General features: G+C 36.0%; 1 protein-coding gene across 3 annotated transcripts in view; it reads right to left on the reverse strand.

The window, feature by feature from the left end:
- Positions 1-16,116, reverse strand: part of LPP (LIM domain containing preferred translocation partner in lipoma) — a 655,957-nt gene that overhangs the window by 255,788 nt on the left and 384,053 nt on the right. For all 3 annotated transcript variants that reach the window (XM_014452226.2, XM_023750563.1, XM_014452224.2), the window contains one exon: positions 54-743. In XM_014452226.2, the coding sequence (XP_014307712.1) occupies positions 54-743 (690 nt within the window). The remainder of the gene's footprint in view (positions 1-53; positions 744-16,116) is intronic.

The raw sequence follows: 16,116 nt of genomic DNA on the forward strand, positions 1-16,116 counted from the left end.
TGGCCAAGATAGGCAGCCCTTTATTTCTGTCACTATGCCAATGAGTATCTTACCTTTGGCTGCAGTGGTGGTGCACAGGGGGCTGGAACAGGATCTGTGATATAGGTCTTCTTGGGACCGGCAACTGGATACATGCCAGTAGGGTGCTGGTTTCCTGTCCCAGAGGGAGTGTACCCTTGTTCCCGTTTCCAGGTATTGGGATGACCTTGTTGACCATAGGCAGGATCAGAGTCATTTTTGCCTCCATACACAGGCCCTGCTGGGCTATAGGCTTCATAATAGCGACCTTGGTTAGGGCCATACCCATACCCAGGCTCAGGTTGAAGGCCTGGGGGTGGGTTATATGCATAATCCATGCCTCCCCGTGTTGGAGGAGGTGGACCTTGACCAGAAACAGGAACTGGTTGAATGTTATAGCCCTGGTGCCCTGACCCTGGGCCGTAAAATTGTCCTGGTGAAGGGGCAGCCATGTAATGTGAGCTGGGCTGGGCTGACTTCACCTGCACGTTGAAGGTAGGCCTTGAAGGGGTGGATGCTGTAGTGTAGGAGGCTGGGACTGGCTGAGGCTGGGGTTTTAGTGTCCCTATTGGAGCCACAGGAATGGGCCCAGCCTGAGGTGCAGGCTGCGGTTTCAATGTAGACTTTTTGGTTGCTGTTAGAGGGGGTTGGTTTGGTATAACCATTCTCTTGTGTCCCGTGACAGGGGTGGAGACTGGAGGAGAGGCTGTTGCACTGGCAGAGCCCTGAAAAGAGAGAGAAAAGAAAAACAAAAACAAAAAATAGACATTATTGCCAATGGAAAATTTTAAAAATATATTAAAAACTTCCAATTATTATTTTTACATTAACTCCAAAAATACAAATACAGCATGGCTCTTGGCTTCTAAGAGTTCAGAGAAGAGACTAACACAAAATCAGCTGCATTTTTGTGAACTACAAATGGAAAATCCATAAAGGTAGTAAAGGAAACAATGCCATTTACAATAATAAGATAAAAATACTTAGGAATAAACTTAACCAAAGAAGTAAAAGATGTACTTTTGTATTGAAAACTATAAATTGTTGCTTAAATAAATTAAAGAAGACACAAATAAATAGAAAGCTACCTGAGTTCATGGGTTGAAAGACTTTAATAGAGTTAAAATGTTAATACTTCACAGAGTGGTCTACAGATTTATTGGTATAAATACTTTTCAAAATCCCAAAGGTGACTTTTTTGAAAAAAAAATATCCCTCCTAAAATTCATATGCAATCTCAAGAAACTGCATAGCACAACATTCTTGATAAAAAAAAACAAAATTGAAGATTTCAAACTGCTCAATCTCAAAACTTAGTATACAATTATAATAATTAAAACAGTGTGGTAGTAGCATAAAGACAGATATATAAACCAATGAAATAGATAGAGAATCCAGAAATAAACCTTTGAATGCATGTTAAATTGATTTTTTACAAAAGTGCCAAGACCATAAAATGGGAAGAAAACAGTCCCTTCAATAAATAGCGTGGGGACAATTGGCTATCCACATGCAAAAGAATGAAAATGGATCCTTACTTTACACCATATACAAAAATAAACTAAAATTTTAGCACTAAACATAAGAGCGCAAACTATAATACTCGTAAAAGAAAACATAGAGGGGTAGCTTCATCACATTAGATTTGGCAATGTTTTTGTTCTTATTAAATATGTATAACACCAAAAACACTAACAACAACAAAAATATATTGAACACCATGATCTTAATCAAATTACCCCAACACTTAGTCACCATAGTGCTAAAAGAAGGTAGTAGAGAAAGAAAGCTGGAGGACTGGGCAATGGAAATCAAATTAAATAAATAAATAAATAAATAAATAAATAAATAAATAAATAAATAAATGCAAAGAGGGTGTTGAGAGCAACAAACACTCCGGCACAACCAAGGAGATGCTAAATTTTAAATCAAAGTAATTTACCAAAGACAACTGAAATGCAGCCTCCTCCTCTTATATCTTCCTGATGTCTGTTGAATTCATTCCTTCAACTCAGAAATACTGACTATACAACTGAATATTACTCACATATAAAAAAGACTGAAATCTTACCATTTGCAAGAACATGGGTGGATCTAGAGGGTATCATGCTAAGTGAAAGAAGTCAGTCAGAGAAAGACAAATATCATATGATTCCACTTATTGTTGGAATCTAAAGAACAAAATAAATGAATTAACAAAACAGAAACAGACTCATAGATACAGATAAAAAATTGATAGATGGCAGATGGGAGAGGGGGTGGGCTACTAGGTAAAAGAGGTGAAAGGATTAATAAGTACAAATTTGTAGTTACAAAATAGTCATGGGGATGCAAAGTACATCATAGAGAATAAAGTCAATAACATTGTAGCAACTATATATGGTGCCAGGTGGGTAACAAGACTTATGGGGGGGAGTCACTTTGTTAAGTTATATGAATGTTTAACCACAATGCTGTATAATTGAAACTAATATAATATTCAATGTCAACTGTAATTGAAAAAATAAAATATAACCTTATGTTGTCATCATGAAATTAAAAACAAAAAGAAATACTTACTGAATGCCCTAATGACACAAAGGTGAAATATCTTCCTTCTGAACTATGGGAGGCTAAAATTATGATGGGAGATAAGTCAAGGTTGGGAAAGCTTGGAGATCCAAACATTTGTCCTCAGGCATTAGTCTATTAGGAATCTGCAAATATGCGAATGATGCAATGTTTTAATTTTGTTCTGAGATAATAAGATTAGATTTGTTGATATAACAAATAAGTGAACACACTCTAATCTTGTTGTTTATTAATTTCCAGGCAAATTCTAGTATGTAGAGGAAGAGAAGATGAAAGACTTAACATTACTCTATTGTCATTTACTCACACCAAACCTCAAGAGATAATAGATGCTGCTAACTGCCAACTGCTTCCTCATCATACACATTCCCTTACTTCATTACTCAAGAATTTCACTTTTGTTCAGGGCAGCAATATGCCCACTTAATATACTGCCTAATACTGCTTTGTCAGTAGAAGCTGCCATGTGACATGGTTCTGGCCAATGAGATGCGCACTAAACATTTTTGAGAAAACTAGGGTTCTCCTGACGTAAGCATCAAACCTTCCTACTTTTCTCTTTTCCCCCTTCTTGCCTGGAACGTGGACGTGGGGCTGTAAATGGTGTAACTATCTTGCTCCCACCATCAAATAAAAGTCTATTGATTCAGATATTTAGTGTTTGGGGAAGAGCTTTTTGGAGATCTAGGTTGATTCAGAGATAAAGATTAAAACATTCCCACGGCCATTTGGTTAACATTTCACTTCCAGTGAGAAGGAGAAAAATAACTACTGGCCAGGGAAACTTTAGAAATGAGTCAGGGCATTTTTTTTTTAATTTTATTCACAGTGACTAGGGTATGCTATTATCATTAGATGGATGGAGGACAAAACACATCATTGTCAAACCCAAGATAACAATAGTGCCCCTGTTAACATTGATAGACTCTTGGGACACGTATCGTCTGGCAAGTTGACTGTGAGTTCCCAGTTGCCAGGAAGGGTCACTGGTCCTCTCTAGAAATTACCCTCTACAACACTCTCTCTTTCCTGGTCCAAATAACTGCTCTCCTCCCTGGTCCCCTTGAGCCTAGAGGAGATGACAACTCTGACTCTGCTAACCCCAGATCATCAGTCTGTCCCTATGACTTTTCTGTGCTTCTATGTATAGGATGCCTGTATAAATTAACTCCCGAGAGAAGCTAGCTTCAATGTGCCATTATTTTTTATGGGATCCTGACTGTTACAGCTATCTTTCCCACATATTTGTCACAGTTGCTGTTTCCTAGGGCTTTTGCAAATCTAGATTTAGTTCTGTTAAGTTACAGGAGGCTGTGGAATAGAGTTATATGTTTCCCCCTTTTTAATATTAATCTTTGCAATTCACATTTGTAATTTAAGCAACCTGAATATTCTTGTCTTGGTAGAGTGAACTTTACCTTCTGCAAAAAGATGGTTGCAATAGTGCGCAATGGAAAGAGATGCAGTTTTTTATTATTATTAAAAAGCCTATTTAAACGTATATCCAGAAGGAACTCTAAAATCAATACTCATTTAAGAGGGTCAGGGTTTTTTAGTCAACCATGTCAGTCTTTAAAAAATGTCAGCATAAAAGACTTGAATGAAAGGATAGGAATCAAGTTTTACTTTGATGACTCAAGATCAGCAGAAACTCAGAGTTCCTGTTTGGAACACTTAAAAAACCCGACTATAAATGGAGATGGTGACTGAGCAACGGGGCTAGTGACAGGCACTCTCTGCTGCAGCTGTAAGAAGTCTGCCCCCAAAACAGATGCCCCAGAAGTGACAGATTTCGAAAATGAAAATCAATCACCTTCATAAAGTCAACAGCAACAACAAAGAAAGGATTTGTGTAGAACTCAAACTTTAGAAACAACTTTTTCACAAATATCTTTTTCTCTCTTGGTGAACACATATACACTCAGTTGCACTGGAACGTGTGTGTGTGTGTGTGTGTGTGTGTGTGTGTGTGTGTGTGTGTATGTGCGCATGCACTGCGCGTGCTCATACACACACTATTCAAACATTCCTAAGATCTTTGAAGGAAGGCATCAGGGCACAATTTCAGGAGCCAGTGCTTTCTTCTAGGAAATATCTCACCAGGAGAATTCTCTTCTGGGCATAAGAAGTTTTCTCACAACTTGATTATGAATTCTGCTGTGTATGGCATGTTTATGAGTATTTTCTATATCATAAACTACGTGTGTGAAAATAGCACATTTAGCTATATTTTTTACTTTCAATTTTATATTCTTTACCTCAATGGAGGTGGAAGCAGTAAAGAAGAGAAATCATTTTAAAGCATATTTATTTACGTTCTTCATGGTTAAAGAAAGCAGTGGCAACACTTTCTGGGCCCACATAGTCAATTAAATGCATAGTGAGTTTTTTCTACTTATTGGATTAGTCGGCGCTTCCAAGTATGTATTTTTTGGCATTTCACTTCTTTTTTGTTTATGCAAGAATCCTTAAAGTCTTTATCATGATTTAACATTTTCATTTTGAAAATCAAGTACTTTTAAATATTAAACTCATATAAATACATGTCTGTGTGTATGGGTATTTTTTCTGAGACTTGAATCTATGTAGCAGTAATTTAATGGGGTTATTTTTCCATTAATTAGTTTTAAACATTTTCAACATGTAAAGGTCTGTGAAGCTACTGGGAGGAGAAGAGTATCCCAGGATCAATAGTGCGTGTCTCCCTATCCCTCAGAAGTTTATGGAGTGGTAGAGGGGCTCATACATAATCAGTAATTGTTGAACTTGCCTTCATTACGAGGCAGAATTGGTGTGGCCATAAGACAAGAACAGACAAGGGGCTATGTGAGCATCTCTTGTGCTTACTTCTTAGAGCATGTCCTCAACTTCTTTTAAGCCCAAGTCAGGATATCATCTTACATTCATCCAGCTCCCTTACCCCTGCCCACCCATCACCTGAACTCACCTGCATAACAAAAATACACACACACACACACACACACACACACACACACCTAATCTAACCTAACCCAACCTAATCTATATATAACCCCTGATTATTTCTCACTTTATTTCAGCTTTGCTTCTCTCCACTAAATATGGTCCTCATTACCACTACCTGAGCTATTTATTACCAAGATCCAACCTTACTTCTCTCTTATCTCTCCTCCTTAATACTGCCACGATGATCTAACATGAACACCTGATTGTGGCTGGCTGATGATCCAAATTTGGCAATGACTCTGCCTTGTGTTGAACTCTGCTTTTTTATTTTCTACATACTTTATAAAGATTTTACAATCAAGCCCTCGCCTCACTCTCCAGCCACATCCACTTTTTCACACCGCACACTCCAGCAATATTAACCTCACATAGAGAGCAGAATAGATCATGCATGTATGTCTGTACTCATATCTGTCAGCCGGAACCTCCTTCTATAGCTTGGGATCCATTCTATACAACTCCTCCATGGTACCCCCATGCTGCTCAAACACAGCCATCCTCTTACTGACAGTTGCCTGCATATTCTCCAAGTCTCAGATCGAATAGTCCTTCTTTTGTCATGTCTTTCTTGACTCCCATGGAGGGTTGTTGAAGTTCTTTCTATGGTTCTTCACTTATACTCCCAATAGACTTTTTCCATACCTCAAGTAAAATAATCAGATGGTGTTTTAATAATTGACTCGCATGTTTTACAACTTGGGAAGAAGTCAAGAGGTAAGCGATGAAAAATCAAATTATCATGGTGTTAAACAGAGATATTTATGTTTTGTAATAGAAAATCCAGGGATAGATAGTCAAGAACTACTATGTCTTCTCAATAGTGACAGCAGGACTCAGGTTCTTTCTGCTAAAAGTACTTTTCTAAACTTTCTGTAAAATTGTTACTGATGGCATTAGACAACATTCTGCCCAGTGGACACTGAATAATTATACTCTTTATCTGACACAGGGTCTATTCTCTCCTCTCTATACTCATTCTCTCTAAGAACATGAGTTTTATGTTCTGGAGCCATATCCTGATTGCACATCTCCTCCAAAATTATCTGTTTTCTGAATGCTAAGCCCAAATATTCAATTATTTTATGTGAGTACCCATATGTCTCATATTCTCTTCAGGTTCAAGATGTTAAAAATTATTCATCGTATTCCTTGGATCTACTTTTCATGCTTTTGTTCTGATTTTCTCATCCAGGTATTGCTCAAATACCAAGATTAGGAGTCATTCTTGAGACTCTCCTTCACATCCCATTCAGGTACTAAATCCTGCTGAACCTATTCCCTGTACAGAAAATATTATAATCCTCATTTATGCCCACATTTCACTATTCCCACTTCTGCAACCTTATTCCAAGATACTACTACCTCTTACCAGAAATGCTCCAACATTATCCAAATTGGTGTCCCAGTACCTACTCTTATTCCCCTCAGTGAATCCTTCATTCTGTAGCTAGAGTGATTACTTTCAAGTGAAAATCTGATCTCATGACTTTCCTGCTTACAAGTCTTCAAATGCTTAGTGGATAATTTAGACTCAGTCTATCTCTCCTGACTCTACTTGAGAATTATATGACTTGTCACTCTCTGACACTGACTTGCTTTCATATCCGGTGTGTCAGGCTACCTCCCATCTCAGGGCTTTATTCAGGTGCTTCCCTACCTCTCTCTGATTTCTATGTCTAGCTAATTCCTAACAATCCCTTAGGTCTCAACCTGAGTATCAGATTCCTCAATGAACTGTTGCTGAATCCTCTGGCATAGTGAAAATTCTTTACAACTCCCCTTCTGCACAAATCACACTTGTATATTTCTGTTTTCATAGGGTTAGAGACTGTCCTTTTATTCTGATTCCCCAGTGGCTTATTTTTTTATGTATATCTTAGAACAGAGTGGAGGTGTTCAACAAATATTGTAATGCATTAATCAATGAATAACAGTTTCCCAAGAAAAATGCATTTGTCTTTTCAGATTATAAAGTACAAAATATGAGCTGCTTCATTTCTCCTATTACTTGACAATCAAGAAACTCGGTGATACATTTAATGCATGCTTAATTACAGTAATCTCATTAATCTCTCCCTCTAAATAGTTTAATGACTTTATGAATGGATTAATAATCTACTCCTTAAGAATTTAAACCAAATTATTTATTCAATAAAAATATTGAAATTCTGCTATGTATTAGGCAATAAGATAGATTTTAAAAACTCAGTAAGACAAAGTGAATAAGAATCACTGCACTAGAGGATTCTTAGTTGATTCAATTTTTGATACAAATGTGGTTTATTGAGCAAAAATGACTTCTACTTAAAAAGGAAATGTTCTAAGGTAAGAGAAGGAGAAAGTATACAAAAACTAAAGCCCTATACATAAACAGCAACATAAAACTCAGAGCCCCTTCATTACATTTTGATTTCAGCTAAATAATGACATGGAAAAATACTTAAGATGTTAAACATAAATGTCAAATACAGCATGTCAAATGAAAAATACAGACTGTGAAAGCAATCCTATATGCAATACAATTGAAATAATATTTCCATATGGAAAAGGAATAAACAAAATATGGAAAGGGAAATGGTGATTTGTTAGAAAATAGGATTATGAGAATTTCATCTTCAGGACCATTGTTTAAAGTTATTTGAACAAAATCTGATGTCCATTTTTCACTTGCAGTTATCTACTTTGTCTATGTATCCTTTGGGCAGGAAACACTAACTAAAATACCTCAGTGTTCAAAAAATGTTTAATAATACCAAACATTTAAAAAACATTTACTTTGTGTAAACATTTTGTGTTTATACTTAATCCTTACAAGCATCCTTGAGACAGGAACTATAATTATCTCTATTTTTCAGATGAAGATACTGAATCATAGAGAAATTAAGTCACAGCCCAAGGTTACAGTACAAGCAATCGGCAAATCCAGGATTCAAATCCAGATAGCTGGCCTTCATTGCTTGGTTTTTTTGTTTTTTTTAATTCTCTCTCAGGTAAAGAAAGAGTGAAATAGACCACATATCAAAAAACAAAAAAATAAGAGGTCTTCTTAGTTTATCTATGGTTTTCCTATTTTTAGGAGATGTGCAATCAGGATATGGCTCCAGAAAAAGAATTCTCTCCAGGAAAAAAGAAAATGGAGTGAACGGGATAACAGATCTTCCTGTCGCCACATGGGAAACAGGAATTTCATTTAGGGCATATAAACAGAGTGACAGGGACTGTGTAGAAATGAAGACTTCATACACTGTCTAAAGGCTGAACTATCAATTCAGTGTTCCTCTTCTGACTTTTGTTGCAAACACAAGGAAGCTAAACAAAGGGTTTCTGCAGGCCAAATGTGGTGTGTGAGGTGTTCTTTGCAACTTGCATTCTAAGTTAAGGACACCATAAAGCAGAAATATCAGCTGGGAGGATGATCAATAAAATTGAAGGGCAGTGCACTAGAATGCAGGAGAAAAAAAATCAGGTTTGCCACTGTTTAGAGTAAAGTGACATTGAAAAAGTCACATTACTTCTTTAGATTGACTAGTCATAGGAAATACAATGAAGATTTAAAAGTACTGTTATTTTTTTCCTGCTCTTATAATGAAGAGTCTATCTTTTTCTTCAAATTAAAGTCTTTCTATAACCCAGATAAAAGATGAGCTTGCTGGATGACACACAGGGTTGAGAGGAGACCACCCACATGCTCCTTGTTCTTCTAATGCTTTCCTTTGTGAAAGAAGACATAATGACATTCAAAATCCAGTGATTTCAAGAGTAAATCCTCAATATCTGCAATGAGTTTTAATGGCCAATAAGAGCTCATTCTCATCTCTAATGATTTATACCAGGCAGGTGCCTAATAATCACTGGATAAATGAATGGATAAAAACAGCTTACCTATTTAGTTGTAATGACATGCATTTCTCATTGGATACTTGTTTTTTGCTTAATAAAAGATTAATTCATCATTTTCTGTAAGCACTTAACTGAAAAATAACTTAATGTTGCCTTCTTGAATCCCCTCACTAATCATCTTCCATAATTCAGTGTTTATTACTAATAGATCCATTTCTCACTGATTTGGGCCACTCACACTATCCACTTGATAGATGACCCCAGGAGCTAGAAAACAACCTAACAGATTAAGAGCACAATATATGAACATACTACTACACATTTAGATAAGTACTTCTCAAATCTGGGCATACCACAGAATCACTTACACTTAAGACTTTACTAATACAAATTAGCTTTCATTTAGGGCATATAAAATGCAAGTTATCTGAGACCCATCCCCTCAGAAAGTGAAATCTGGAAATTAAAAAAGTAAGGGGCAAATGCTTCTTTGTTAAAATCAGACGTGAGAAATAACTTTTAGGTGCTATTGTTAAAGCAGAATAAAGAATACTACCTGGACCCTGTGGCTATGAATAATGGGAGAGGGTCACCCCAATTGTCTTCAAAGGACAATGTTTATGTAATTTAGATTTAGGAACCAAGGTAACGCTTGCATGTTTCTATAAACTCCTTATGGGAAATCTGTCTGTGGGTTAATTAAATGATATGTACATAAACATGAAAAAATCCATATATTTTACTACTAGAAATTTAGCCTAAATAAATAACCACAGATGGCATAAATATTTAGTTTTTAAAAATGTTCATGCTAACTTCACTTTTTAAAAATGAAAGACTATAAAAAATTTAAATAATTACATAGAAATTGGTTAAATAAATTATAGTGCATTCATAGAATGGAATACCATGCAACAATTAAAAACCATGTTATTAGCGTGCTTTAAAACTATCAACAACCCCACAATTACACTTCCAGGTATATATCAAAAGAACCCAAAGCAGAAACTTAAACAAATGTCTGTACACTCATGCTCATAGCAGCATTTTTCATAATAGCCAAAAGATAGAAGCAACCCAAATATCCCTTGACAGAGGAATGGATAAACAAAATGCTTATTTAGCTTAAAAGAAGAAAGAAATTTTGACACATGCTAAAACATGAATGAACTTTGAAACATTATGCTAACATGAAACAAGCCAGTTACAGAAGAGCAGACACTGAATGTTTCCAATTATATAAGGTGCCTGGCATGGCCGAATTCATGAAGACAGTAGAATGTAGGTACCAGAAAGGTGGAAAAAGGGAGAAATGGGGAGTGATTATTTAATGGCTATCCATTTTCATTTTCAGAAAAGAAAAGATTTTGAAGATAAATGGTGGTGATTGTTGCACACCGATGTGAATGTACATAATGCCACTGATCTGTGTCCTAAAAATTGGTTAAATTGGTTAAGGTGGTGAATTTTGTTATGAATATTTTACCACAAGGAAGGAAGGAAGGAAGGAAGGAAGGAAGGAAGGAAGGAAGGAAGGAAGGAATTTTAAAAATCAAGAATTTTATATATTTTAAAATCAGTTTAGGAAATGCTGTTTTATATCTGGTAATATATGCATCTCTCTATATCTCTCATATGCACATACATAAATATATAGCTAGAAAGATTTATTCTCAAACTCATAACAGGTTATTTTAAGGAGGTGATTTTTGGATGTTCTATGTACTTTCCCTGTTTTCCAAAGTTTCTATCTCAACCATATATTACTTTTTGAATCAGAGTAAGATATACATCCTTATATATCTATACATATATATATATATATATATATATATATATGAATATATATTTAAAATAACATATGAAATTATATATATATATAATTTATATATATATAATTTATATATATAAATAGCACAGACTAAAAATATCGCATTGTAGTATCCCAACTTGTAAGTGTGTGCACATAGACAAAAAAAGGAAAATATACTAAAACATTAAAAATAAATTTAAAATATTTTAAGAGGTTAAAAATTGCATCAGCTGAGGTAAACAGAATTTTTGTTTTCAACTTAATATTTTTTGTATTTTCTACATTAAAATGTTACCTCATAAATGGTAGCAGAAAACTGGTAAATGGTTAAAATGATCTCAAAGATTTACTTTTAAAATTAAAATTACAGGATTTTAATTTGCGCCACTAAGTTTCAAACGCTGCTGCCAACACAGGGAATTGTACTAATACACTAATTTTCCATCCTTGATGGACACCTAAATCACACACATTCTTGCAAGTCACACATAGAATTCTTGGGAGAGAGATGCAGGCATAAATATCCAGCATCTGTGCATTGGATCAACACTTGCTCATTTCACAGTGCAGAGCTCTGCTAACATGTACTACATGCACCACCGCCAGTGAAGGGCTGTTCTTAATAGCTTCAGAGGCAGAAACAGCAAAAACTGTATGATCTGGGTTGGCACGGCAGAGCAGTTTTAGTCTTAGAAGTTTTACCATTTAATTAGTTTTGACAACACTTCTGAACAGGTATATGATACTTAGAAGACAAGCAGTTCGGAGGACTACTGAACACACCATGCCAGTATTCCAAGATACCCCCCTCCCCACCTCCCCCGAAATAAAATCAAGTCAATTGGGAATAGCAAGATGCCACCTTGAAAACCCTTATTTCTTGATCCCTAACTATGGAACACAGAAACAATGATCCAGGTGTAGCCCTGCACTCACATGTCCATAAAACTAGCATGTCATCGTATTAAAACATGGAAAACCAGTATTTTAAGGAGTATTGCTCCCCCCCCCCAATAACTGTTAAATGAGATGGTATGTAATCAATTTTGAACATGAGAGGTCTTTGAGGCTCTTGTTTATACAAATGCACATACGCACAGTACACTTAGACCCTAGCATGCATGTGGCTGGCACTGAGTAAAATGCCATTGCAATGAGGCTTAATTCAATTGGAGTGTGTTCTATAATCTAGGCCTGTAATGAGAAAAGAACCTATTTCTACAGCAAGTGACCTCATCCACTGAGTCATCCCCTCAAGGGCCTAGCCACTTTTCTCCAATCAGGCCAGGCGGGTAGAGAAAAGCACTGAGCTAAACCAAGTAGCTAAGAAATAATACAACACAAATCTTGATTAGATTGTGATAGTACATGTGCATTTTTACATGGCTGGTGGCAATGGAGGTGGAAATAATAATTCTGGTGAGTAAACTGGTAATGAAGAACCATTAAAATACCCATAACTTATTAATTATTATTATTTTTAAGTAGATGGTGGTTGAGGAAATCATGGGTCATTTGATCTGATGAAATGGTATACAGCTGGTGTAGATGCATTCAAGGGAAGATGCATTCAAAATTAAGTCAATAAAGAAAGGTAAAATAGGAGTGTATAGGTATATTAACAAAAATTTTGTAAACTAGTAATATTTTAAGGAAGTATCTCAAAGACTTACCATAATGTGACTGAATGTTATAAATGTGCCCAGACCATTTTTTCTCTTTTATATTATAGAGACTCTTGATTCTACATCCTAATTACCTTCAATCTTTTCAGTTTTTACTACCAGTGCATTAGTACCTTAGTACAGTCTACTATTTCCGGTGCCCTAGTTTATGGCATTTCATATACACATATGCCATGTACATATTATTCCTCTGAAGGTGCCACTACTAGCTTTCTAGTCTCTTCTCCTACTTCCCTCCCCTCCACCTTGATGTACCAGTCATCCTGTGTTTACCCTTCTGGAACACTTTCCAACCTGATTCCACCTCTCAACTACTCAATAGTATTCATCCTTCAGGTTTCAAATGAATGACACTCCTGCGAAGCCAGTCCTGATTCTCTATGCCTAGGTGAAATGCCCATCACTGGTGTCCCTTGAACAGACTGTACCTCTCTTATGACAACCCATGTCCATTGTTTTGCAATTCCTCCTTTAATGTTCTCCTCCCTTCTAGTTTCATATGGATTCTTTCTTATTCAACATGGTACCCTTAGTGTCTAGCAAACAGATACTCCATAAATATTTGTTCAATGAATAAAACTTATTTTGATAATGCATTATTGACAAATTCTATGAGAGATATTTAGTAAAACAATAACTGCCCCACACTCTTCTCCTTCACAGTTTTGAAGAGTCAAACTCTTTTCATATAAGAACTATGGGAGGGAGAGAGAACTATTTAAGTCAGAAGGTTTTGTAATTCAATCTAATTCAATAGGATATTCTGAGCTAATTTATGTATTTCAGCTTTCTTAGTTGTAGGTAATAGGAAATGTGGTGAGCGTGATTCAGTAGTTTTGGTTGTAATAAACTACTATCATAGAACCAACTATTCTAATCTATCACTGTTATTCAGAGACTATTAATACAAGGATGGGATCATTTCTCTCAGGAAAATCCTGAATCATGGAAGGGTTTGTAATTGCTGAACACTAGTTACAGTGTGACCATCTTTGAGACACATCCTAAAAGACTGATCTGGGCAGACAGAGGTAGGAACAAAGGAATTTTTGAAAAAGAATAACTGAAGCTGACTTATCTGTGAATAATTAAAATATATAATAGTCTTATGGAATTGTAGAGGATAAGAGATTAATGGAATCTGAAGACCAAATTCCTACCTGCTCCTCAAGGAACCAAGGGTAAGGAAAGATTCATCTAAAGGACTAAGGCTTTGACAGGGTCAGAATTAGAACCCAGTTTTCCAGACTCTAAGAACAGTGTTCCTGCCATTACAGGCTTGGGAATAAGCCTACAAAAAGGCAACAGACCCAGTTTTGGTTTTTTCGACAAAAGTAAACCTCAATATATGAACATCAGGCAGCACTGCATGGAAATCACCAACAAGGATCAATGGGGACAAGTTTGGTTGCTGTGTTTTCATACTGGAGTTTCCAAAATAGTAGTGGAATTCAGTAAGGGAAGCCACAGTGTGAGCAAGTGCCTATATTTGCTTCTGTGGAAACAAACCGACCTTCGTTCACATATTTCCAAAGGAATTTGAGTGACTGAAAGCAAAGTAAAAAAGAAATAGGTGGTAGGTTACAATCCTTAGAGAATTCCATGAGCAAAATTTGCTAAGACTTATCAAATATTTCAAATAAAATATTAAAAGAACACCATATTTGCTGCACATAAACTCATAGCAAAATCATTAAATTCTGGCTAGTTGTTTCTCGTTTTTTTTTGTTGTTGTTGTTTGTTTGTTTGCTTTTTTCAGAAAGCATGCTCATTTTTACATGATCAGGGTATTATTAAGATTTAAATGTGCATCATCCACATTATATACGATATGGGAACAAAGTTTTTCTTCTCCTAACATACTTGTTCTCAGAAATGGAAGTTGTTTGTCCACTTATTGTAGATGGATAAAGAGGCTGAATCACAGAAGGGCATAATTTCTAAGGAGAGTGCACTTACGCCACAGAGTAGGAGGAAGGGTAGAAAATGTTTTCATAAAAAGTGACTATTAGGGACAAATAAGAGCTCTATTCACCAAACCTGTACATATCCCTTTATCCTTGTAAAACAAGCTATGAAAGCACATAATGACTAACTGCAGCAAAATTACTCACATTCTAACTTTGCATAATCGCTAAAATGGTTCTGTTTTTTTAACCCTCCCCCTTCAACAATTCTACGCTCTTAATTTTTTTTTTCTACCACAGCACAAATGGTTACAGCAAACGAGTGTACCAGGCACATCTGCTGTTGCAGAAAGAATTCACTTTCCTGTGCCAAATCCACGTCTATCGGAAGAAATAAAAATAAATTGTGAGCAGGTTCAGCAAATGCCCAGATAAATTCTTCAGTGACCACATGGGGTACATTCACTTCTGCTAGTTGGTGTGGCCAGGGAATGGTGAGGTGATGAAGTTGATCTGGAAGCAGAGGTTTCTCTCACGCCTGTCTTTGTCAATCAATCACAGTGGCGGTAGCTCCCTTCTCACTCTCTCTGGGCAACTATTCATATTATAGGGTTGAGCTTATAACCTCAGAGATGAAGGAAAATTTGCAAAGTGTTTTGCAATATTTGAATAGTCTGTTTTAAAAAATAGCAAAAGCAACAATAGTCAGAGTAAGAATTGTCCCCCAAACTACTCCTTGTTATTTTGTCCATTTATGATTTTGAAAGCTTTGTTGATGTGGCCCATTTAATATTTTAGAGCATGCAGTACCATAAATGTGCTAAAATTTAAAAGTAGTAAAAATGTGTTTTCTCTTTTCTAGATAGGCACTGTCAGCTGAAAATTTCAGGATAGCTTGGGGGAGAGACCACCATTATTTTGGCCATTACACATGGTGACCAAGCTCCATGGATGGAAGAGCAAGGGAATGGTGGGTAGGCAAAGAGAAGGGTATCATAAACCCTACTAAAGTACTTCAACAACAGAGAGGTACAAATGGCTGACAGAGTTCAATCATTTGGGACTCATTCCTCCAGTGGAACTTCCTTCTGAAGGTAAAATGAAGAGTTATTTTATCCTTTGTTCTTTCTTTTATAATTGCAAAATGGCAAACAATAACAGATTCAAGATAAATATTCTTTGGGACACAATTTAAAGTTGGGACAAGAAAGTTTAAAAGTTTTGAGTCAAAACAGAGTCACTTGTGCTGTTCTCTGGGTCATAATTTACTCTTTGGAAGATTAGGGGATTCAACTGG

Source organism: Myotis lucifugus, unplaced genomic scaffold (assembly GCF_000147115.1).
Source record: "Myotis lucifugus unplaced genomic scaffold, Myoluc2.0 scaffold_14, whole genome shotgun sequence".
Lineage (NCBI taxonomy): Eukaryota > Metazoa > Chordata > Mammalia > Chiroptera > Vespertilionidae > Myotis > Myotis lucifugus.